The sequence below is a fragment of the Argiope bruennichi genome, chromosome 8, assembly GCF_947563725.1.
Source record: "Argiope bruennichi chromosome 8, qqArgBrue1.1, whole genome shotgun sequence".
NCBI classification, from domain to species: Eukaryota; Metazoa; Arthropoda; class Arachnida; order Araneae; family Araneidae; genus Argiope; species Argiope bruennichi.
Genome location: NC_079158.1, coordinates 25,855,884 through 25,882,511, shown reverse-complemented (window position 1 = coordinate 25,882,511; position 26,628 = coordinate 25,855,884). Strand labels below are relative to the sequence as shown.

At 30.2% G+C, this 26,628-nt stretch overlaps 1 protein-coding gene across 3 annotated transcripts in view; it reads right to left on the bottom strand.

Moving 5' to 3' along the window:
- Positions 1-26,628, bottom strand: part of LOC129980933 (protein PALS1-like) — a 198,879-nt gene that overhangs the window by 11,327 nt on the left and 160,924 nt on the right. For all 3 annotated transcript variants that reach the window (XM_056091434.1, XM_056091433.1, XM_056091435.1), the window contains 5 exons: positions 6,817-7,874; positions 3,584-3,803; positions 2,160-2,371; positions 1,603-1,824; positions 35-110 (listed from right to left, as the gene is read on the bottom strand). In XM_056091434.1, the coding sequence (XP_055947409.1) occupies positions 35-110; positions 1,603-1,824; positions 2,160-2,371; positions 3,584-3,803; positions 6,817-7,874 (1,788 nt within the window). The remainder of the gene's footprint in view (positions 1-34; positions 111-1,602; positions 1,825-2,159; positions 2,372-3,583; positions 3,804-6,816; positions 7,875-26,628) is intronic.

Genomic DNA, 26,628 nt, shown 5'->3' with positions numbered 1-26,628 from the left:
ATACATTATATATAATATAAAGTACAATACATACCACTCTTTTCTGCAGCACCACCTTTAACAATTCTACCAATTACTACTGCTTCTCCTTCATTTCTAACAGTTGCACCCTAAGAGAAAAATGTACACCATAAATGCATGGAAGTGAAGTAAATAAATATTACTGGTAATGTAAATAATATCCCAATTTATTAATATGTTGACAAAATCAATATAAAAATATTTGTGAAAATTAAAGTTTATTAACTTATGCAATCTAGTCTTAGTTTGAATTACAGAAGTTTCTTAGTTTAAAAACTAATAAAACTTCTTCTCATTTTGGTTGAAAGAATTTAACAATTACCTTTTATAAATTTCTATATGATTTACAAATGAATAGTATAATGTATCTTTATACAAGTAGTTTGAATGCTCAAAGAAATTTTGATAATTATACATTTCAGAAAATTTTGAGTACTAACAAAATAAGTCAGAAACTTAATGGCAGATTTTTTAAATAATTAAATCCAAAAATTGCTTTCAATTACACAATATTGGATAATGGGCAAAGTAAATTACGTACAATATTATCCCACTTTTATGTAAGAGTTGGTATATATGTAATGGTATAAAAAAAGGTAAAATGTTAATTGTGGGAAACCACTTATATTAATGAGCATTTAATTTGAAGGAAAAAAAATATTGTAAAAAATAGGTAAATGTTAAAGATTGGAATGTAAAAATATTTAAATATTCTCTCCAGTGGCAGCTCAGAAACAAGCAGTGCCACAAAAATATGGAGGGAGAAAAATACATTCAATGCCAGACTCAGAAATTTGCTGCATTTTATAACAGTATTAAGTAAACAGGTTTTTTAATGTTTATTTAATTTGCTACATAACTTAAGAAGTGCTTATTTAAAAATATTCTCCAAAATATGTTTCTTTTTTTACAGAAAAAAAAAATTATACTGATATTAACAGTTAATATTTAAAAGAGAAAGAAGGGATAGGAGTGAAATAATATGTTGTAAACATGAATCTGCACTAATATTAAAGCAAAACAGTTACAAAAATAACCCAAACAAAAAATATTGGGAATGCAGAAAAAAAAATAAAACAGAAGAAAGAGTGCCAATTTCTGAATTTTTCTATGATTAGGAATAATGCAGACCGAATAACATCATTTTCCCAATTTTTTAAAAGCTATTCTGACATATATGCTGACTAGTTTTTTTAATGCTCTTAAACTGCAACTCTTCGAAATGACATTTTAAGAAGCAACAAAAACTTTTTACAGACAAACTGCATTTTTAGGATATTGAAAAAAAGATTTTATCCTTAAATTGCACAAACAAAAAAAAAAAAAAAAGGATCTCCACACAGGAAAAAAAAATATATATTATGAAAATTAATATATATATATATATATATTGTAATATATTGCAGCCTCAATTGACATGATGTTCCCCTTCCCAAGATTATCTGCATCTTATCTAACTATTTGTTTTCTTTTAGAATACTTTCAGATCAAGGTATATATTTTTTTTATCTTTCAGGAAAAAAGAAATTAAAATATAATTTAGATATTAATTTTTATTGTGTACAGATAAAAAAAGCATACCAAAGGTTCATTAGTTTTATCTATCCTAACAATCTTTACGCTTTCTTCTGTGTACTGAGATGCACGATCAAGTAACTCTTCATCTGGTGTTATAGTTGGCACTGCTTGTCTTTCGGCTACTTTGTCATGGGCATATATTAAGCCTTCCACTTCAAATTTGCTCAAAATATCGACTAGTTCAGCTGCTTCTGGGGATGAGCTTTCTTGAAGTGTATTTATAACCTAAAACATCAATGCAAAATTTAGTGAAAATACTATACTTAACTACTGCATAGAATGTGTGTATTCTTTGTAATTTATAACTGGTTGTAATAATAAATATACATATTAAAATATTTTAACAATAATATTTAATACATATTAAACAATGCTAATTAATGTCTTCTGCTAAACTATATACAAGCATGGGAAGTAAAGAAACTTTAAATCACAGCCACACAGTTTAAGACAAAAGTTTATCGGACATATTTTGTAAAGTTTTGGTAATGGAAAAGACCAAAATACCATAAATATAGAATGTAACATACTATAAAAATTGAGACACCAATGAACATTACCTCTTGCGTGATATCTTGTGCTTCAGTAGAAACAGGAGTAGGAGGGCATTTGAAACAACAAACTTCCTGAACTTTGTTATGGATAGCAAGAATATTTTGGAAGTCAGCATTCTGGATCAGACTTTCAACTAACATTAAATCTGAATCCTTATGACCATTGCCTTGCAAACTTGAACTTAATCTGTATAAACTCTGAAGCAGCTCTGATGCACCTGCAAATAAAAGTTTAAAATATTTATGTATTCTAATATGAAATAAATACAGCATAACTTATAGCTACAGAAGCAGTGAACACAACAACTTTATCAATTGTTAAATGTTTAAAAAACGTTTAAAATGTTATTATTTAATCTCTTCTCTTACCACTAGAAACGAAACAGATTATTTGCAATTTTTAAATGAGATAAATAAATCACTACATTATTAATGTTCTAAATTAATATTAATTTTTTATACAGTGGTAACAATAAATAATGCATATTATGCATGCAAAATTGAACAGGAGGGGTTAAAAATATAAAATAACTGCAAATCTTAATTATTTATAAAATTCAGATGTAAGAAGTGAAAGTTATAGAACTAAATATCAAGGGAAATTGAAGCATTAATACTTCTTTGCTATCTTATTAGTCAGATTTTTTCTTTATTTTATCCAATATACAACTTAGAAAAGCGTGGGGGGGGGGATCATCCAAAATATATCAAATTAACTTCGTAGGTAGAATATTTCTTGCATATAAAGTAAAAATTAAAATTATTTTTCATATATGATTTCCTTAAATGAAGTTAACTCATTATAACTCCATCCATCCAGAAAAATACTTTTTACCTGAAAACCTGTGGCTTTGATAGAAACATCCTTGCTAAATGGAGTTTTAGTCAGAACCATAATATGCATGAATTTTTAATGAGTATTTAGAAATTTCCTATCTTATATTTATTATGACTTAATTTCTCTATAATATTGTTTTCAGTACCACACATTTTTATGAGTTTGCCATGATCCACAGATTTTGAGAAAATAAAGATTGATTTTTAATAGATTAATAAAAGTTCATTTTATAGTACATTTTTATTTTTATCTTCTATTTTTTTGTCTATAGAATATAATGACATACTAAAAATTCATTCACACTACTTGAATGGAATCTAAATTTAACTCAAAATAATAGATGAACTGATAGTTAAATTCTTGAAATGATGTACTATTATTAAAATATGCAAATGTACAAAATTATATACAATGTATACAAATGTACAAGATAAATACACATATGTACAATTGACTGCAATAGGAAGTGAACAAAAATTGATGACAGAATTCCATCTTTACAAATATGAAATAAGTTAAATTAAAGCAAGCATCAATGAATACAATGTGTGTAAAATGTATAATATAAAATGTTTCAAGCAAGTTTATTTACCAAATGTTTTAGCAAGTTCAGGTGTTTTCTTCGTTCCTTCCAACTGACTACTGCTTTCTTCTTCAAGCTCAAATGCAGTATTCTCAACACCACGTTTTACTGACTGAGGAGGATTAGCTTCAAGAGCTTGCAATTTCTTAGATCCTCGTAGAGAATTGCGAAGAAATTCATTTTCTTTAGCTTGCTTTTCTTCAGCTATTTTCCTTCTGCGTATATCCTCCTATATATACAAATAAATATATATACTATTAGTTTTAAAATTCTTAAGAAAAAAAAAATGTAAAAATATAACATTATACAGATATCCCCTCATAATAAACAGGGTTAAAAAAAAAGAAAAGAAAAGAAAATAGCACATATTTTAAAATTCTTAATAAATATACTTTTTTTTTAACACTCTTATAAAGTATAGTATTTCAATGAACTCGTTTAATTCTTGAAATTTTATGTAACAATGTAGAAGAAGAAGCAGAAAATTATACAGCCTTATAAGAAATATTTATTTTATACACTGAATTTGATGAAAAATATTAAAAGAAAATAACAAAGAAAAATATTTCTATATTAATGATTCTGCAGCAATTATATCAAATTTACTTGATTTTATAAATAAGAATGGTTATTCTAAATTGTGCAAAGGTTCACAATGACCTGTTGAGAAGGTTTTATCTTTGACTGGAAGGTTCTAAATTTGAAACACAATTCCATCCAAGAATTGCTGTATAAATGGGTCTGGGTGCACATTACATCCACTGGAGACAAATATTCTTCTGCTGGTGTGGCATGGAAGTTTAGAGAGGGGAACTTAGTTCAAGAGTCATCCTTATGAATAGTCATTTGAATGAATTATGAGATAATTTCCAAAATAACAAAACTGTTACTTCAAAATAAGATGTTAAATTAACTAAAACAAATAAATAAAATAATGTATATATTACTTTTAAAGTTAACACCAATCACAATTATTATTATTTTTATCATTAGTATAGTAAAAATTGGAATTATTGTAGCAAACAAAGAAAAAAAAGTTTAATGCAGCCTAATATTTACTTTCTACTTTAGTGAATTAATTATTTTGGAAGTTCATTTCATAACATTTTAATGAATTAAATTTATTTCTTATTGTTTCCCTCTTCAGATGGATTTATTTTTTTAAAGAACATATATGGATTATGGCAGAAAATTTCATAGACAATAAATGTAAAATTATAGAAATATTGGAAATGAAAGATAAAAGAATATATAAAATTTGATCAAAACAATATTTTTATTACAATGACAAAAAGAAAAATTCATAAATTATAAAGAAAATTTATAAAAAATGTATCTACTATATAAATTATCACAAAATAACTATTTTAAATATTTTTATTATTAAGTTTTTCTAAATAGTATTAACAGTATTTATTATTAAAAAAATCATAAATTATAAAGAAAAGTGACAGAAAAAAGCATCTGATATATAAATTATCACAATTTTAATAGCTCATAGTTTTAAGTGATAAGATTAAGTAATGTAACTAGGTCTCATCTCTCATTATAATTAGTTTTCTAAAAATGGCTATTATAATATCACAAAGAAGATAAATATACACATTAATATATTCTAAAAACTGAACATGCGGAAATAAGCTCATTTTACAATGAATATTCTGTGTTGATCAGGAATTTCTCACACACTAGCATAAAAATTGAGTAAAGAACAAAACAATTTATTGAATTTTCTCTTCCTAAATATATAAAAAGAGTTTCACATAAAAGAAATATGGTCAAATATTGCGTAACGAGTAAAACAAAATGTAAAAAAATGACTCGTTAAACGAGCGATGTTTCGTAGAATGAGTGGCGAGGAAACATGACGTCACATGCTTGATTGTCTTGCATTAATCTGAGTTGAGAGCTGGTTTGAAGAGAGCCTTTAAAAGAAGTTTTGATCGCATAACATTGTGGAACGCGACTTCGAGGAGTTAGAACAAGTGACTGTGCAGCCTTACTTGACAAGATTTTATCCTGGCCAAGACTATGGAATTAGAGGTGGATAGTAATAACATCGATGAGCTGGTGTAAGAACATAGCAAGAACTATCAAAAAGCTTATGGGGCTACATCTGTGCAACATCAAAAAGCTGCCGAGGAGATTTGGCCAGAAAAGGGAGAAATAATAGATGCGACAGAGCAACAATCTTTCAGTGAAATTAGGAAGATGCTGAAAGTATGGGAAATTACTGCATCGTAAGTTGAAAAGCATCCTTCTGATAAGATGGTAGGATGTAGGCGCTAAAATTCATTTAACGATAATTCCGTGTCTCATTTTCGTCAAAATTTAGAGTAGCCAAAAGCAATTTTAGATAATTTTCTTGTAAAAAAAAAAGCATTTATTCTAAATAATAAATTACATTATTAAAAATCTGTTTCAGTATTTTTCCGAAATTGAACATATGTCTTATTTCACATGTATACCAATGGAAAAACTCGTTAAATGTTCGTTTAACGAGTATTTTGCGTAAGATTTGGGAACGACTGATGCTCATTAAGCTGGATTCTACTGTATCTCAGAGTAAAACATTCATTAACTTTTATAAATTAAAATATGAAATGAATGAATGAAATGAAGAAAATGTATATTTTTCTCTATCAAAGGTATGAGAAAATATGTTGAACGTAAGCAACAATTCAAGTTGGCATAACATAAAAACCATTCCAAAATGATTTATGAAATTAAACTATTGGAAACAAACTTTCTATCTTTAATTCAATAATGATGTCACATGCCGCTAAATATTTTAGTTTTCACAAGAACTCCAACAAATTAAATAATTTTTATTTTCGATGTACAATTCCATTATATAGAATGCAGATTCCAAATATTTAAAAACAAATCAAAATTTTGAAATATCTCATGTTTTAAAATAGCTTATGATAATATTTATTACTCTCTGATTTGCAATAATGGTACGCCTTGTAGGGTCTATCAACCTGGAAATTTTTGCAAAACTGTTTCTAACACTAACTTTCACAAAAATACATATTTCTATTTATACTTTGTTTTATAACTTAATATTTTCAGAATACTACAGACTAACAGTCTGTATAAGGGAAAAAAAAAAATCTAGATAAATAATGATAAATACAAGAAGAAACATTTATTAAACGTGTTTACAATATTTCCTCCAAAAAATTAATTTTTGTTCAAGTGTTTAAATTACAAAATAATAGTAAAAAATACACTTATACCTGATATTTACGTATCCTTTCTAACTGCTCCTCACTAGCATCTTCCAAGTTTTTATTATCATAATCACTGGAATCAACAGTAACTTTAGGAATGGCATTATTATCCAAGTTGCTTTTGAAACTAGAAACACTTTTACGGGTCACAGAATTCATTTTAGATGATGGATCATTTTCATTAGAAGAACTATCACCAGAACTATTTATAAAAAATTCAGGATGGCCTTCACGCTTAAAACTACCTCTATCGTTGACTTTTTGAGGTGGATATCTAGGAGATGTTTTGGCGACACCAACAAAAGAGTCTGGCACATCTACTGCCATTTCCCGATGAGTTCTAAGTTCAGAATCTACAGTATTTGGTTTGTAAGGATGACTTTTGGATAAAACCGAACAATTTACTTTTGATAAATTTTGGTCACTAACTACAGATTGTTTAATACTTGGCAACTGTTGCCTTTGCTGATGGATATCATTTGGCGAAGATTTGAGTTTGTCGGGTAAATTTGGCAATAAAGTTTCAACCGAAACACATAATTCCGAAAAACGATTCGTTACACAATCTGCTCCGTTTTGGGATTCAACAAGAAGTCTTTCACGAGGTGGAGTTTCAGGTGAAGATGGTGAGAGGGCGTCATCGTAGCTTTCTTTATCTATTATTTCTTGGGTAAGTTCTAATTCTTGATCATGGGTATCATGGTCAACAATTCCAACTTGACTGTGACCATTCAGTCCTTGCATAGTTTGTTCATGGATGCTCTTATCACCATGTGGTGTGGAAGTACTGTTAACATAGTTATCAAGATGGTCTTTTTTCACACGTTCTAAAGTCGCATTATGGATTTCAGGCACAGTGGTAACATAAATAGGATTATTTTCGATGACACCGTTCAGCTCTCGAGTGCTGTTTGTACATTCATTCAGTTCCTGGGAAAGCTTTGTCATATCCACTGGCTTGATTTTTTTAAGAGCAGACAATTTTTCCAGACGTTCCCTGGCCTGCTGTTCCACGGCAATGACGAAGGCATCTTGCACATTAGAAGTTTGACCTAAATCCAAAGCTGTTGGGAAAAAAAAAAAAAAAAAAGGAATAGATTTAGAAAAGATAGAATATCAAAAAGAATTAAAAACTTCCCTAAGAGTAATCTTTTAGCCTAGAACAACTAGCTGTATGCAAACATAATAAAATAATGCAAGTAATGTATTATTTTCTAAACATTTACAATACAAAATTTCGCTAAATATTTTATACAATCAAAATATTTCAAACCTAAAAAAAATATTACATTAGAGTGCACTTTATCACAATTTAATTTTTTAAAATTCATTAAAGATAACAGCAAATATGTCATACTTAAGTTGATTGTACTCGGTGGCGTTTCACTGAAATCCAATTAAATAAGCCTGAATATTATCTCAAAGAACTTAATAAGAATTAATGTTCCGCACAATGAAATTTTATATTTACAGTGAAAGCAATTTAATTTCATGAAGTTTCTTCCACAGTTGTGGGAAATGTAGAAATAGTATTATTTCATTTGCAAAGAAGTATTGTTTGGAGTTTTGAACATAATGCTAATTTGAGTAGTTACTAGTTATAATATTTAAAAAATGAATAATGTATTGCATGAATCTTATGAAGAGATATCGATAATGTGGTTTTTATTGCAAACAATTCCACACCATAATTCAGTATTTTAATCTTGAAAAACCTTCTACTACTTTTTGTGGAATTATAAACATTATGTGTATGTCCATAAAACTGAAATTTTAGTTTTTCAAATAATTCTATTTTGTCATTCAATGAAATTTATGTGCTAATAATTTGCTTATGAAATCAGCTAGCTAAATTGTGAGGAGATGAGATTTCATGTTAATAATTTAAAAAAAGAATAAATTTGCTATTCAGAATCTATCAGTTTTAATCAAATTCGTATTTTATTTATTGTTAATTTCATTAATAAGAACCCATCAAGAACAAACAATTTTCAAAATGATTTTTTTTATTTTTCTTCTAAGGGGAATAAAAATAATTTGGAAAGATGATTATTCTAGTTTATTTTGATCTGTTTTTTAAATACCAATTTGAAAGGCAAGTAAGTAACTTGGAAGGTCAAATTTTATTTTGTTGGATATGCATTTTATTTATTAATAGATTCTTAATCTTAAGGATGTACATAATCTGAAAATCAATTTTCAGCACAAACTCAGTCTTCATGTTTGCAACTAAAATGTGCTACAGCTAATTTGGTTAATATTTAAACAGAATAATTTTCACACGCTGGATACTTTTTGCAAACTGGATACGATATGATATGCAAGGTGCAAAAACATGTGCTATATTCACATGACAGACTCGCTAAAAATGCTATATTTATGCTTAAGATCTATATTTTGCAACTATTGTTCGATAGTACAGTCCAAATCATTCGCGGTCTTATCCAAGATTCCCGGTTTCAAATGAGGGAGGAGGGATATGATCTTTACTGAAAAATATGAGAGAATGTTATAGAGACTACTACCCCTGGTTTTTCACACCTCTTTTCACAGCAGTCACTTTGGTATTAGGGTGAAATTTGTGAAACGCGCTGCAAAAACGCGATAAAGAGCCGTTTCAGTTGCCGGGGCATAACTACCGTGTGCTTGTAGACCTGCCAGACCGGTTCAGAGATGCAGGGCACCATCGCAGGTTACGATGAAAAGACAGAGGGGGAAAATGCTAATTGAATTGCGACATCGCTGGGAAATTGAGTTTGAAGACGAAGGCGGGGGAGGGGTACACAGTAAACATTGAAAAGATGAAGACCAAATTAAACTGCAAGCTTCACTAGCGAGTTATGCGCTAATTGTAAGCTGAAAAACAAAATAATTCTTTAAGAAGTCCTACTAAAATAAAGTAAAATTTTATACTGTAATAAACGCAATTTTCGAAATAAAACACAGTGCTCTTCCGAGAATGAAAAGCAGAAAAATCAGATAAATTACGCATATTTCATAGAATTTTACTTAAAGTGAAGTAAAGATGCCTGCAGACTTGCATTTTATATAAATAAAAAAAAGCAACAAAATTTATAGGAACAATATACAAAAAAAAGTGAAAAAAGACAAGAGTTTCTGGACATTTAATATATATACAAATAAGCACTTTTGCAGCAAATGACGAATGAAATGAAAGCGCCGTAAAAATTTTATATCGTATATTTGGAAAACTCAAATGAGAACACAAAATGAGAATTTCATTATCTCTTACAAATAAACAAACGTGAAAATATAAATTTTATATATTACACTTGGTTAGCATAATTATGGAGCGGAAATGTGCATTCCGAAGCGTTCTTTTAAAAATTGTAATTAATGAAATGTTTATCAAATGTTCGACGTTTTTTCGCCAATAGATTCCGGAAATATTATCATATAAAAATAATTTTGAAATTTTCTTAAAACTAAAACTGAAAAAAATAAAATTATTTTAATTCAATTATCGCCTAATTTTCACATTCCTCATTTTACAAATAATCTTTTATACACAATTTGCAACAATACTTTTTATTGTTACAACGAAGTCAAACAATTTTCATCGTTTAATTTCTCTTCCATTGCTGAAAAGTCCGAACGGATCTCGCTTTCTTTTTATAAATCATAAATTTTTCCAAAAAAAGTCGGTGAATTATAAAAAAAGAACTTCTAAAATATTAAGTGTATTAGAAATATATCTTGTAAACACAAAGTTTATGGTTGCTAATCTTTAATTCCTTTTGCTGTCAAATTTCAGTTTGGCCAACATGCTTTAGTTGTACAACGCATTGCTTTCCTCATGTAAGCCGTCAAATAAGTAGCAGGTGTTATGACTCCAATAGATCCGTACATTTAGTCAATGAACAGGACAGAAAAAAGGCTACTAATAAAAACACGGTTTGATTGCCCATTATGTTTTGAAGTTTAAAATTACAGTACACTTCCGAGTATCCGGCCTAGTTTTCTTTTATCGTCATTACATGAGGAAAGCAAGGTGTTGCAGTGGCAACATTACAAGCTACAAGATTACGAGCTAAAATGCAGAAGCAATCATCTATTAAGAACTTTTTCAAAAACTAAAAACTGTAAATTTTGATTATTACCTTAGGGTTAACTTTTCATATCTGTGTAATCATTTATCAGTAAAAAATAAAATCACATTGAGTCAATTTTCTTAAGAATTAGGGCAACGATTTACAATGTTTTGTTTACGTTTGCTGCATTTAAGTTGATCATGACAGAATTTATTTTAAAATGCGAACTTTTTATATCCTTTAATTTACTTTTTCTCTAATAAATTCTTGAAATTCAATATATAAACAACCAGTACAGAGCCTTCTATTTTAACTCGACATGTCACCGGCAACTGCTTATTTGATTCACCGGACCGTGGCCGCATTCACATTCTACGAGACTTGCGATAAATGGAGGGTTTAGTACTGAATAAGAAGTGAGAGAATAAGTATTATAACCGTGAGTTTTGGTACAAAAATTTTGTCTTCTGATATTAGTGTGCAAAGAAATGAGTTCAGAGAACTCCAGCCTATCCGGCTTTTTTGTTATTCGGCCTGCCCTCGGTCACATTAGGCCGGTTACTCGGGAGTGCACTGTAATTTGTTAAGCATAAGTGATTCAGCTAATCTAAATTAAACAAAATCAATATTACAAACGGAAAAGCTACTTGCCTAAAGAGGCTAGTTTATTAGTTTGGTTTGGTTTAGTTATATTAACGTCCCGTTTGAAGCAAAACTTGGGCTATTTTGGGACGGACCTCGTAATTTTGAACCGCGGTCAGATGACGAGGACGACACCTGAGCTAGCACTCCCCTCTCCACACCACACTAGCGGGAGGATGTTTGGTCAGGACGGATTTAACGTGCAACAGACCCCCTTTTCACGACGGTTCTTCGATGGAATCGTGTCTCGAACTTGAAACCCTCCGGTTCCGAAGCCGAGACCTTACCACCAGGCCACCGCGGCCCGGCTAGTTTATTAAAAAACTCAGCAAGGATAAAAAAAAAAAAAAAAAATCTTTTTTTCTTAACAATTCTTTGATATTAATGAGAAGTGTGAAGTTGTGGCTGCATTTATAAAAGTTTCTTATAATCTGATATGAAGTAATATGCGCTGATTATTTTAATATTTTAATTAATTAGACTAATTTTAAAATCTACTGAGAGCCGGATAGGGCATCTATGCGGGCTTCGCTTTCCCGTCGCAGTTTCGAAATGAAAATATCAATGGCAGAAAAATTCTACAGATATTGTCATAATGTATGCTTTTTGTTTGTGCATTGATAGGAAGATTAAACTTTCAAAGAATCGTTTGGGAATCTAGGAGGAGTCAAAGGGGGCTGTATCAAAGCCGCCGATATGTTGTATATCTAGGAGTCTCTTAATTTGTACATGGAATCCGATTTCATTTCGTTCATAAGTTTTAGTTGCAAATATCTTCAAACAAGGAATTATTTTATGGTTATACAATATAATTATATTTATAGACTCAAATGGCATATTCTTCTCAATGGTATTGAATCTAAGTTTCTTTTCTCCCCCTCCCCCCCTTTTTTACAATGCGTGCATTAAAAAAAATGACCTCGTTCCAAGTTTTTAAAAACACGACGACTTTTTTTTTTTTTTTTTTGGTTTTGGGCACAAAATAATCAACACAATAAAACTATTTCCAATAAGATTAATAATAATAGAATTATATATGCTAAAAATATCAGAAAAACTATAACATTTCTAACAGATAATTCATTTCTGCGCTCAGTTTGTATTAAAAAAAAGTCCTCACGTTCCACACTTGTTATCTGTTTGTAAAAAGAAAAATTCCCACTATCCTTTTAAAATTTTACTCACAGAGAACGGAAATAACTTCGGAGTATTGATATCTTCATAAGCAACCCATAAACTAAATCTTTTCAACATTTTGAAATGACCGAAATAATATGTTTTTACGAGGCTCCTTTTTACACTTTCAGAACAAATGCATTTTAATGCTTTCATGCTATTCCACTGGGAGCGCGATTTCCATAAGTTTGCAAAGAGGAATATTAAAAGCTGAACAAAAACGACGCCATTTCTCATTGATATGATCAATGTCTGATATATAAGAACAAAGAAAACATTTTTCGAACTACAGCTTGATGAGCTTGATTTAGATTTTTGTTACAAAGCAATCATTTTATTACGTTAAAAATATAAAATTTTCATATGCAGAAGAACTATTACAGCTGAACAACAATTGCACATATACACAAAAAGACTTAGTAAAACGCTTTGTACATTAATTGTTATCTAAGTAGTGCATTAGAAAGCAAAACATAGTAGCATTTTATTAAATAATGAATTAAAAGAATAAAGCTGCGATTTAAAGAACTTGTCTTTTTTACTTATTTACAGGTTAAAAAAAAAACTGTTTTGAAGATACTTATCATGCAATTATGTTGCGAACTAGAAATACGAATTCTTTCTTTCTCTCTCTCTTTGCTACATCTTAATATTGCTATCAGCAAAACGACAAAACCGTACGGCCTGCACAGTTATTCCATAAATCCGGAAGCAAGGTAAATTATAGCCATCACCCTGACCCTGGTTACTGCAAGTTTGTTAATTACAAGAGCGACGCACGCCCCGCAGCTATTGATGTTCGCTTATTAAATCGATAAAATATACAACGAGCACGACTAAGAAGTGACCGAAGTTCAAGATGATCAAACGGTCATCAAGAGTTAGGGGCAAAAAATTCAGATGCAAATGTAAGGAAAAATTTAGAGGACATTTGCTGGAAGACACGACACACCCTTGACAGCGATTGAACTGAGGAAGAATTTAACATTAAATAAAATTACAAAATGCATATAACAGATTTTTTTCCTTCGTCGACACACATTCGAGAATTTTAAATCGTCTGCAACATTCGAAACTATTATAAATGTGGACTGAACGACAGCATAAGAATTTCAAACTACAGGAATGTGAATATGGCATCACACTTCAAAATATGACAGCTTATTATTTCGAAAGGAGGTGGGAATTAAAGAAAATATCTTCAAAAAATAAATCTAGATAAATAAGAAATCTAATATAATTTTCTGAATAGAATTGCAGCACATTTAAACAAACGTAGACTAATTACAATTTTTTCAACGAAAGTTTTAATTTCAAAGCCCATTATACGGAAGAAAAAGAAATCTTAAATGCATTTCTAGTTTTTTTTTTTTCTTCCATCTCTAATATTGTAATACCAGAAAAGATGCAATGCATTTCTATGTTAATAAAAGAAAGCATATGTGTACCTTATCCAGATGTATCTACTGCATTTTCAGCAATGAAACTGAGCACGTAATTTTAATATTTAAGGTAGAAATATTTCATTTAATATTTTGAGTTGTTTTGGATCTTTATCGCACACATTTATCTGTATTATTGTTTCTAGTGATTTCGGAGGAAGAGATCAACGTATGATTGGATAGAAAGAACAAATTTTGCTCAATTAAAACTCGTTTTCATTGTATAATGCAACTTGCTGAAATCCAGAAATTTTTTTAAGGATTGTAAACGAATAAGCGTATCACCTGTCTTCCCAATCTCGTGGATTGGGGTAGAGATTGACTGCTTTATAAGTATGGCTAGAAAAAATATTTTTCCATTTTGAAATCATTTTTGCACAATATACATTATAATAGCGTTAACTTCCTATTTTGACTAACTTCCTATCTTAATTTAATTTAAATTTTAAATAATTCCCTAATTTTTATTTTTAGCCCATGTTAACTTCATTCTAAAATGTTCTCTTATTTTGTAGTCCGATTCTCACTTTTAACACAATTAGCAAAACTGCTAATTCCGTCGTTCCATGCTAGAAACAAAGGGAAAGAAATCCTTAATACCTGCACATCTTTTAAAAAAGATACCGAAGATTTCCTTGGCTACCTCGACACGTGGCAAAGATTTTCCTATCAGAACCTAATAGTAAAATCACCAAAGGGAAAAATTTCGGCCACTTCGTTCTTGTATCGCGATGTAAACATATGTCAATATGTCATCGCTTTTTTTCTTGTAAAAGTTATGACTCCCGCGTGAAATAAATTTAATTTCATAAGTTTCTTCATTTCGGTCAAGCATCTGCAAAATTATATTATATATATATATATATATATATATATATATATATATGAGGGTGTCCCAAAAGTTAGTTTCTTTCTCATCGCACTATAAATGGCCTTATTTGGATCTGCTTGTGCAAACATGCAGGGTTATCTATTAGCCGTCTATGTCATCGGTTTCAATCGTACCAGAGCTCTACAACACCTCAAGCCGGGACTGCACCCTCAAGGTGAAAACAATAAATTCTACGAAATACTGTCATCAACTAGATCATTTCAAAGCTGCCATAGCAAAAAAACCCGGCCAGAATTAATGAACCGACGAGGCGTTGTTTTTCATCATGACAAAGTGAGACCACATATTGCTTTAGTCGTAAGAGAGAACTCTTACAGTTTGATTAGGATGTTTTACCGCATCCTGCATATTCTCCAGATCTCGCTCCATCTGATTAGTACTTCTTTGTGTCCTTAAAAAATCCTGTTCGCGATAAGCGCTTTAAATCCATCAGCGAAATAAAAGCACACCTCGAGGATTTCTTGTCCAAAACACAGCAATTTTGGAAAAGGCATGGAAAAAGGTAATAGACCAAAAGGGTTCTTATATAACAAAATAAATAATATCTTAAACAGTAAATATTGTGTATTCATTTCATATTAGAAATAGGAAAGAAACTTATGGGACATCCTAATACTTATATAATTCCCCGTATTTAATGTTTTTGTAAATGATGGTTATTTTAACGTGACCATTATCGGAGTATGGTGTTTTCACATAGTAGTAATAGTTATAAAGAATGGAATTTCATTAAAATTCATTTGAAATACACAAATATCTAACGGTTTTGCCTAAGTAGGCTTCAAATAAAATAACACATTTGATTAATTTACGTAAAACTGAATATCTTTAAATGTGAAAGAAAATATAGATATTGCAGCAATAACACTGCAGTTTCTACATGTTCTCCAGACAAGTCTAGAGTTAAGTCAAGATAGTTAATTTTTAGAGCTTAAAAAAGTTAGCTTTACAATTAAAATATTATTTATCATAAAATAAACACTACTCATGAATGAAGAGAATTTAATTATAAACATAACATTTCATATTAAGCATGAACAAAATAGAGATTTACTTATAGTAATGTAACCAATGTTGCAAATCCATCCAAATACATAAACTTCTAGAAATCAAGATGCTAGCAGGATTTTCAGTAATTGGAACTAAACTTGCCACCATTTTAAAAATGAAATTCTCTGTAATATTGTTCTGCGTGTAACACTGATCTGCCCCCTTCTCTAATTTTTTTAAATTCTTATTTTACTTTTATTGTGGTTTTTAATTACACCTGAATGTGATAATTTGTATTTTTTTTGTTCCAAATTTTATTTAAGAAAATAAACTTTGATAAAGTCACGGAAAAATTGTACGGATATTACTGGTTTATTAACAGAAGGCGAAATTTTTTAAGCGAATAAATGAACAGGAATGGAAAAAAAAAAAAAAAAAAAAATCACATTCGATAAGGACGGATTTGCTTCATTTCGCTTGATGTATTAAATTGCACAATTTATGGGAAATAACCTCGCAATTTCGAGACACAATTTGATTACGAGACTATCTAAGCTGCCATATCTTACTTCAAGTATCAATAACATTATAGGATTTTATCTATGGTATCAAAATTAAAGCGCGTCAGCAGCCTAAAAACTATAAAACCACTCTGGTACATTTATAGCAGTTTCTACATATATATAGATATTTCATGGCATTTGGCATATCTTATTGTAAATTATATTTCCATCTCAAACAAAGCTTCGAATGTTTCTTTTTCTTAACCGACTGCATTTGGAAATGACAGGGGGAGGGGGGATAAATGAAAGAAAATCTTCATAAAATTCGCTAGTTTATTATATCCGAATTTGGCTTAAAAAATTCACTAAATAGGTGTAATGTACAAGTATTAAGTTAATAGTATTATATGGTAACTAGTAAACCCATGCAAAACTTTCGCTCATCCAAATTTTCACGCAAATGTAACATGCCATGTCAAAAAAAAAAAAAAAAAATCTTATTAACTGATATCTTATTTAGTATTATAAGTTTTGTACCAATTGGGAAAAACTGATGCTGATAACAGAAATAATATATAGAAGAATATGGTTGTGTTACTAAAGTCGCTGTCATTGTTGTCATAAATTTTAATTGACGCTATTTGAATTTTTTTTAGCAAAGTTGAGGAAAATATTGCAGAATTCCATAAAAAAAATAAATCTACTGATATTTTATATATATATATATGTTGCTATTACTTATGCACTTGTCTTAGACAAGCCCGCTGACGAAGTCTTGTCTGACTTCTAGCTCATATGAAGATGACATTTACACATTCGCTTGCACAACCTCTTTTTGTAGGGGGGTTCTTTCACACACCTCACAGATAGAACACAGGGTAAAGAACAACCATGCTCGAACCCGGGGAAGACACATTACCCCTAGGCCAGGAAGCCGGCTTATATTATATATATATATATATATATATATATATATATATATATATATATATATATATATATATATATATATATATATATATATATATATATATAAAAACTGCTGGCCTGACATGAAACTTGCACAATAAGAAATGCAAGTTCGAATATTACCTGATTAAAAATATTTAAAAAATAACAATACCTTAACAGCAGAAAAAACACTGAATACATTTTAAAGCATGTTCATACGTTGAAATATAAATCAAATAATATATAAATCAATTTTAAACGCTGTTAATTAGATCACCTTTTGTCAATCGAAGTAAATACAAAGAAACCTGCCAGCACCGAAAAAGAAATAATACCCTTTTCAAGAATTCGTAAAACTTTTCCGTTAGACAAAGAAACTTTTTTTTGTAAAACGCAATAAAACTGCAGAAACAATGAAAGCTGGCACATGTACACAATTCACGTGGGGTGTTCAACTCAGCAGCAAACAACCTGACAAAAACTAAGTGTGGTTTAAATCGAATTCCAGGTGAAGGAATTTTGAAGAAGGTCAACAGCATGCGAGGAATGCTCAATAAACAACAAAGTAGCAGCTTATAATATAACCTTCGAGAATAAAATATCATATATAATTAAAATAGGAAATATTTTTCTAATATTAAATGGACTTCAAATTTAACAAAGCGAGTTTAATTATTGTAGTAAATGTTTTATTATTAATGATATACCATCCAATGAGAAAACAACTAAAATTTGAGGCTTTTGTTCATTCTTCAAAGGCATAAGTTTTGTTTTTGTTAATAATGCAAAGATATGACACATGCATGGGGCAGAAAATGATGAATTTCAAGAAATAATGAGCTATGTCAAATATAAACACTGATAAGTAAAATATGTACGATTAATTGAACAATAAAGTGAATAAATCTATATAAAAAATACTCGAGATATTAAAAAGTATTATAGCATTACACATAAAAGAAACTTAACTGAACTCAAGAATAATTAAATTTCAATTTCGAAAACGTTGAAATTAGCAGAAATGTGTCATGTCTGAATGATGCATCAGAATAGTGCTTTACAGTCATACTTTACAATAGAATTCCAAATGTAATAATATACAGGGTAATTCAAATGAATATAGCGATTACAAACGGCTATAACTATTTAATAAAAAATAATTTATCGATAAGATTAACATATAATGCAGGCAGAACTTCAAAATTTTGTATAAACACGTCATAGATGTTCTATGTGACTTCCCTTGGTCACACGGACAATATCTAGGCAGTAGTCCATTTTACGCCATACATTCTGAAGCACGTCTGCGGTCACTGACGCAAGCGTATTACAAATGCGTACTTTCAGCTCTTCAATTGTTTCGAGTATGGGAAGCATTTGGGGAGCACATACATGTGTATGTGCTCCCATGGGAAGCAAAGTGTGCATTTGTAATGCGCTTGCGTCAGTGACTGCAGAATTGCTTCAAAATGTATGGCGTGAAATGGACTACTGCCTAGATATTGTCCGTGTGACCAAGAGAAGTCACATAGAACATCTATGACGTACGTATACAAAATTTTGAAGTTCCGTCTACGTTATGTGTAAATCTTATATATGGTTCTCCGATAAGAGAATAGTTTTAAACGGCAAATCATTACTTTGATTTGATTACAAACGTCAAAAATTCAATCATTCGGCACACAAGTCTGATGTGACATTCTTGCTTGCGAAAGGATTAACGCAAATAGAAACTAACGTAAAAACAAGTCAAGAAAAAAAAAAAATGACATAAAACAAACACATACAAAATTATTTTCTATATCAAGGGTCATGAATTATTTTTCTTTCACAAATAATATATATAAAACAAGTGTCATCAAATGTTCCTAGCACATAGCGAGAAATACTTCACACGCATGTAGATAATCCAATAAAAAGACGCGAATATGAAATGTACGGATACAGAATATTTTCTTTTTTATTTCAGCATACTCCGTTATAGTTCGTCATCCAATTTGCGAATATGTTTAAAATAGAATTCGCACCAAGGAATATTTAAGTGCAAATATGATCTCGTAACATCTTTTCTCTTATATTTTTTTCCTTGTTTTCTTTCATTTTGCCTCCTTCACAATGGCACTGTTATAATAATTTAATTTTTTCATGCCAGGAAATAAAGGCGATTTCCGTTAATGCAATTTATTCTTACATATTTTCTTTAAAGCTTTGTCACTTCATGTCCCTTTTTCATCGTCTAAGCATAAAAAAAATTCTATTAGCAGAAAAAAAAAAGAATATAAAAAAATAAGATAATTTATGAACGACAGATAAAAATTGAAAAGTGCTTGCAGTATCGTTCTATTTATTTTTTTCGGCGTTTAATTCAAATCATATCGGAGAAATTTCAAAGATTAAATAACGATAGTATCAAATTTAAGTTAGATTGAAAGATTAATCGCGATTTCATAGTTTCAGATATGCAATTTCAAAAAATTTGTTTACTGTTTAACAACATGAGTGTAGATATATATGCAGGATATACTTTGGAAAACTATGCAATTAGTAAAATGCTAGATTAAGGACTAAGAACATGATACGAGGATCACATCAAGAATATGTGGACTTCCAGAATGCGAAGGGAAGAAACAACAAAACAGGAAGCATAGGAGCTCATAGAAATAATAAAAATGCCAATAAACTGACATGGGTTTAAGCGAACTTCCAAACTCAAATGTACTTATATGTACAGTACACTTCCGAATATCCGGTTCGGGATTATCCGGCTTCTGTACTATCCGGCCTAACTTTCTTTTGTCGTAATTAAATGAGGAAGGCAGGGGTTGCACTGATCTTCTTACGTGTCATGTGCAAAATAAACGCTGTGACAAGAAAAGAGCAGCGTTCGGCTCGTATTGTTCATTGTTTCGTCAGTGTGTAACGGGCCTCGATTGTTGCCGCTGTTCCTGATTAAAACTGTACAGTACGTATAGTATTCGTAAATTGTTCTTGGGATATGCTGAATGTGTTTTTTTTGGGGGGAGGGTATGTTTAATGTTAAGTGTACCAGTGTTTTTAAGTGTAGGATTTCAAAATGGGTGATAACCGAAAAAAAGTTGCAGTGACTATGCAGGAGAAACGACTCGTTATGCAGCGACTAGACTCTGGCGTAACAGCAAAAACCGGCAACTGCTTCTATGATTCATCGAGCCGCATTCACATTCTAGTGGTCTGAGATACATGGAGGGTTTAGTACTGAATAAGAATTGAGAAAATACGTATTATGACAGTGAGTTTTGATATAAAAAAACTTTGTCTTCCGGTATTGGGGCAAAGAAAGGAATTGGGTTTAGGTTTAGTTATATTAACGTCCCGTTTGAAGCAACACTAGGGCTATTTTGGGACGGACCTCGTCAATTTGAACCGCGGTCAGATGACGAGGACAACACCTGAGCTGGCACCCCCCCTCTCCACACCACGCCACACCAGCGAGAGGACGTTTGGTCAGGACGGATTTAACGTGCAACTGACCCCCTTACACGACAGTTCTTCGGTGGAATCGGGTCTCGAACCTGAAACCCTCCGGTTCCGAGGCCGAGACCTTACCACCAGGCCACCGCAGCCCCGAAAGGAATTGGGAGGAGGGAAGTAAAGAAATGAATTCGTAGAGCTCCGGCCTACCCTTCCACCACGTCAGGCCGCATACTCGGGAGTGTATTGTACTTCAATACATATCTTATATATTCGTAGTTGCGACTTCATTCACAAGATCGAGTTCAACTATTTGATAACTGTAAATATGCACACTGAAGTAGAAATATACACTCAAAAAGAAAATACAAGTTAAATTTGCTTTAAATTTATCGCCTTATATCAAAAATATTGTCATGACTGAAAACAACTGTAAGAACCTTCATTATTATTACCATTTAATATCACATATATCATTCCAATTGTGAAAGTTCTTTTTCAATCAATACAATACAATTAAATCATTATTCTACAGCGATGAATAAGTTATCAGTAGACCACATTTTCTTTAATTGATTCCTACGATAACACAATCAGTTTACAAAACATATTGTTTACAATTTTATTTAAAAGAAAAATCGAAATATTACTAATTAAATTACGCAACAATGTCAATTGTTTCATTAACTAAACTCATCTTACAGCCATATTATCTTATATACTATTTTTGTAATTAAGACCCCCCCCCCTCGGTTAATAGAAAGTCTATGGCAATAAATAAGGAAACAAAGTTTTTTTTTTTTTCTCCCAATTTCGTTTATGTTAAAATATCTGGTTTTAAGGTTTATGTTTAAGAAATATCAAAACATTATATATATTACTTTGCATTTACATTATTTATATTACTTTGTAAATAGATGTTAATAATAAAATTTACTTAGTTCAACGGGGAAAAAAATATCATTGGCATTTATTATCTTAAAAATAAAGGATATTTAAGTCTTATATATTTGTTGCTGCTTTACAAGGCTAATGCATATTTACCAATATAAAACATATAAGTTCTATAGCCATTTCAAGTATCTAAAAATCTAATATTTTAATATGAATTACCGCAATTTAATTAACAAAAAAAATCAAAATGACTGCATTGTAACTTCAATAAATTGTCCCTATTATTTTGTGTTTACATTTCGATGAATGTTTAATTCCAACAATCTGATAAAATTTGGAGGGAGGGGCGTGAATGAGCGCGTTTCCATTTCTTCTCGGGTTTACTCCGTTTTTTAAAATATCAACATAGTTCAATAAAAGTACGAAGCTTTTCTCTGTTTATAAGGATTAAACTTTCTGATTAATTAATTCAAATTAATTAGAAACAAGTTTGGTAAAGGGGGGGCATCTCCAATGGTTCCCCATCGATCTTATTACAAAATAATGTCACGTTTATATATGATGAAAAACAGGTATACCTTTCTGCTAATAGCAAAGTCTATTTTATAATAGAATATGGATCTAATACTTGATGTGTAACATTTTTTTCTCAAAATCTAAATGCAATAATAATAGCATATAAATAGGAGAGCACTGCTTACAAAAAGCTTGAATAATGATGAATAAATATTGCTCAGCAGTTCGCTTAAGAGAGAGTGGGGGGGGGGAGGTAGGCAAAATTTCTTGTCGATAGCACAGGGCAGAAAATGAGAAAAGACCAATATATTTATCTTTGTAATCTTAATGAATACTTTAATTTTAGCAATTGATAAGATTATTAGAAGGGAAGAAATAAATTGGTAACTTTTAGGTTCCGATAATACTAAATATTTTATTAATAACAATCAGAATTTCAGAATTGAGGGATGAAAAAACAGCGACCAGCAATGCCAATCAGAAATGAGGAATAAAAGATAAAAATTATTCGTACACTTATTTTAATAATGATACAAAGTAAGAATATTATTAATATACAAAATTTAAACAATTAAAATTAAAGTAAATTATTCTACTTCGATGGTTTTCATCACTGATGACAACCTGACATTTCAAACAGAGGAGACGTTTCCGGCCATTTCTCACCTTCTCTATGCAGATTTATCGCAGGTGATTCCAAGAAATGCAGAGCGTGCGAATGTTCACATTCCATTCGCTGCAAACAGTTAGGCATGTACCATTCGCTCATGGTCATTCCGCCCACGCAATATTCGAATCGGCTTGCTATTCAACGGAAGAGTAGATTTAACGAGAAAGGATTCCAAATTATTTTAAACTGTATCATCAAATATTTGTAGGTAAAAGATTTTCATTTTCTGTCTATTGCGAAGAATAATACTTTTTGGCGAATATCGAGTTAACAGAATCAGCGTAGCTATGAAAATACGAAGAATTATTTAAATATAAATGTTACTAAAATCCCCGAAATCAAGTGTATGGGGGAGAGACAATAAAATATAAAGTCGTTTGAAACAAAAACACATTTTTAAAACTTCTCTTTATAAATAATAAAAATAAGTATAAATTTCAGAAACAATGAAGTAGCTAATTAATAATAATAATAAAATCCATGGGTAAGACAGAAGGTGAAAGCAGATATATATATAATTGCAACTTCTTCATCATTTCCTCTTCTAATTTTTACAAAAGTTGGAACTATGAGGATGAAAGGAAACAATTCATGATACTGTTCTTAGATTAAATGGGGATAGATGTTAACCCTCCAGCTGCTTATCCCGTGATTTCTGCGGATTGGCAATCAGTCCATTTATATTGCATCCTGTGCTTTTTGAAGTTTAGAGTATTTATTTTTACGATTACTGATTTTTATTATATCATATGCAACATAAAGTATCAATTCTGTTAGTTTGAAAAATATTTGAATTTATTTCCAAATAACGCATATAAACAGTGATTTAAAAAATTACGCAGTAAGAAGGTTAAAGATTGAAAATCATTTTCCAACCCATAACTTCTTTGTTTTCGTTACAAAAATGACTCATCATCATGAGATGACAGTTAAACTAAATTTGAATGATCTTTCTCTTTTGAATCGTAAGGAAGTTATCGGAAAATAAAAATTTTACTCCGCACAATTCCCAACGTCTTTGAATTGAATATTCCATATTACGAAATCGTGCTAGATTTCCACTTTCCTACACTATAAGTTTTGTTGATTGGTGTGTATCTATATTATATTATATGTACGTGATCATGCACATGTATATAAACGTTTAAACGAAAGATGGATTGGAGTTTTAGAAATCACAATCGGAAAAGATTTGCTAAAATGTTTCTCAAAGTCGTGTCAGGAGAATTATTGCAAAAAATAATATTCCGGCAAAGAATCTACTTACTTGAAAGAGATGAAGAAGCACAAATAATATAATCTGCTATTATTCTATTATATCCCACCCCAGATGGCTACGCCATCTTAATAAAATTCTTAATAATAAGGGTAGAAAAATTTTCGGCGGTTAAATTTTAAAAAAAATGACACCTAGTTAATATTTTCTTAAATGAAGCAGTTTAGATCATTTGTCATGCTCATATTTAATTTCAATATGTATCAAAGAGACGAAAATTGGCTTATGAATTTAACTGAAGCCAGTATTGCATCGATATGATAATTTTAAACAAATCTGATCATTTCATTAAAATTTATCATAATAAACGTACCAAATTATAGATAATTTGGCACGTTTAAATTCAATTTGAGTCAAAAAGACGAAATCAGGTTATGAACTTATCTGAAGCCAGCACGGCATCGATATGATGATTTTAAACAAATCCGATTCGTTCCTTAAAATTTATCATTATTTAATTTATTACGTGCACAGTTTATGACACTCCAGTTAAAATATGTTAGGAAACCAACTTATTTCACATTTGCTGTCATACTTTAAAACATTCGCAAATCATGAACCAAGATTTCACTTTATAATTGATAATGTTACAAAAGTGCAAGGTTTAAGTCATAAAGCATATATGAAATTGCTTTAGAAAAAAAAAATGAATATTATTATAACATTAGAAGACCGTTATAGAACGCAGAATAACATACTTTGGAAAGAGAATCACATTCAAGTTACCACGAGCAAAAGTACTCAACCCATACGATTGTCTGACGGGAAAATTCCCATAAAAAGAGCAACAAATTGCATTAGCAGCTTCAAGAACTCACGAGTAATCCATAAAAAATTACTAAGAATGAAAAACTAAAATTACGCTGAAATGAAACGGATCCTGTTGTTCTATTTGTAATATATTTTTTTAATAAAACTTTATTATAAAAATACCTCATAATAAAAAAAAAACTTTTATAGCTTTCACACACGAATACCATCAATAATTTTACACCATATTTTAGATCTTCTTTATTTATTAAGAGCCTTCACAAAGGTGTATGCTTTATACGTTATGAGAGTAATATAAACAAAATTAAAATCCCATTTAGATGATGATGATAGTGGATGTTAGGTTTTATCAGAAGAAATTAAATTTAAATTTGTGTTATGTATGAAGATATTTTCACGTTTTCTAAAGGATTTAAAATGACTCAGGATATTTCATGATATTCAGTTCAAATCCAAATAATTTGACGAACTACGGGGAAAAAAATATAGAAAGTTCCAATTTATTATAACGAAAAATATCTGTAGGAAAATGACAAAACCGTATTTCTGAGTACAATATTAAAAAAAAAAAAAAAAAAAAAAATGGAGCGAAATTTTCGAAGATGATTAAATTATCAAGTTGAAAAAAAAATTATGCAACAAACAATCCAAGATACCTTCTCTAGTAGACAGATATTGCTGGTCCTAAGGAAGATTTTGAGAAGGAAACGCTGAAATACAAACACGTCTAACGTCTAACTCTACAAAGAAATATTTTCCCCATTCTTTATATATATATATATATATATATATATAAAAGAGTCTAGGATTCTTCTAAATGGTATATTCTCGTTATAATCGAACATGCCTTCTCCCCCATTCAAATAATTAATAATTAAGATAAACTATTTAATTAAAAAAACTGAATTCGGAATGAGAGCAAGATCACCGAAAATAGACCTTTTCCTGGTTGGTGCACCATGAGGAGGTACATAACTAATTATGAAATTTCCGTTTCTATCCATCTCCCCCCCCCTCCCGCCCTTCTGTCTGCTTGTAATTTAAAAAAACACTAGTCTTGACTGGTCACGGTTAGTGAAGAGACCTGCGTCTTTATTTCCACAGTAAATGGGAAATCTATTTTAAGACAGCTCTAAATTCAATGCAATAAGGTTGATATGAAATGCTTGAGATCTTCCTAACACAGAAGGATCGCATAAAAGAAGATCTTAAAGATGGTAGTTGCGAAATTGAACTCTTAATGATCTCAATTGAGTTAGTTAACTCGTGTTTGAGAGACGGAGTATTTTCCGCATATCCAAGCCAACTCGGGCAAGTAAATCTGCAAATATAGCTAATTAAGAAATTCCGTTTATTGATTCTAATAAAGAATGCTTTCAAATTTAATTTTTCTGCAATGAAATAAACTTAAATTAAAAAATACAGCTTCTGCTATATCAAGGATTATTTTCATTTAAGAAAGATTACTTTTTGTCGAATACATATAGGAAAAAAACTGAAATACTTGGTTATAAAATGAAAATATTTTCTGATTCAAAAGATAATTTGGATTAACTGATTTATCGTAAAAAAAAAGCATTGGAGTTTCAGTCA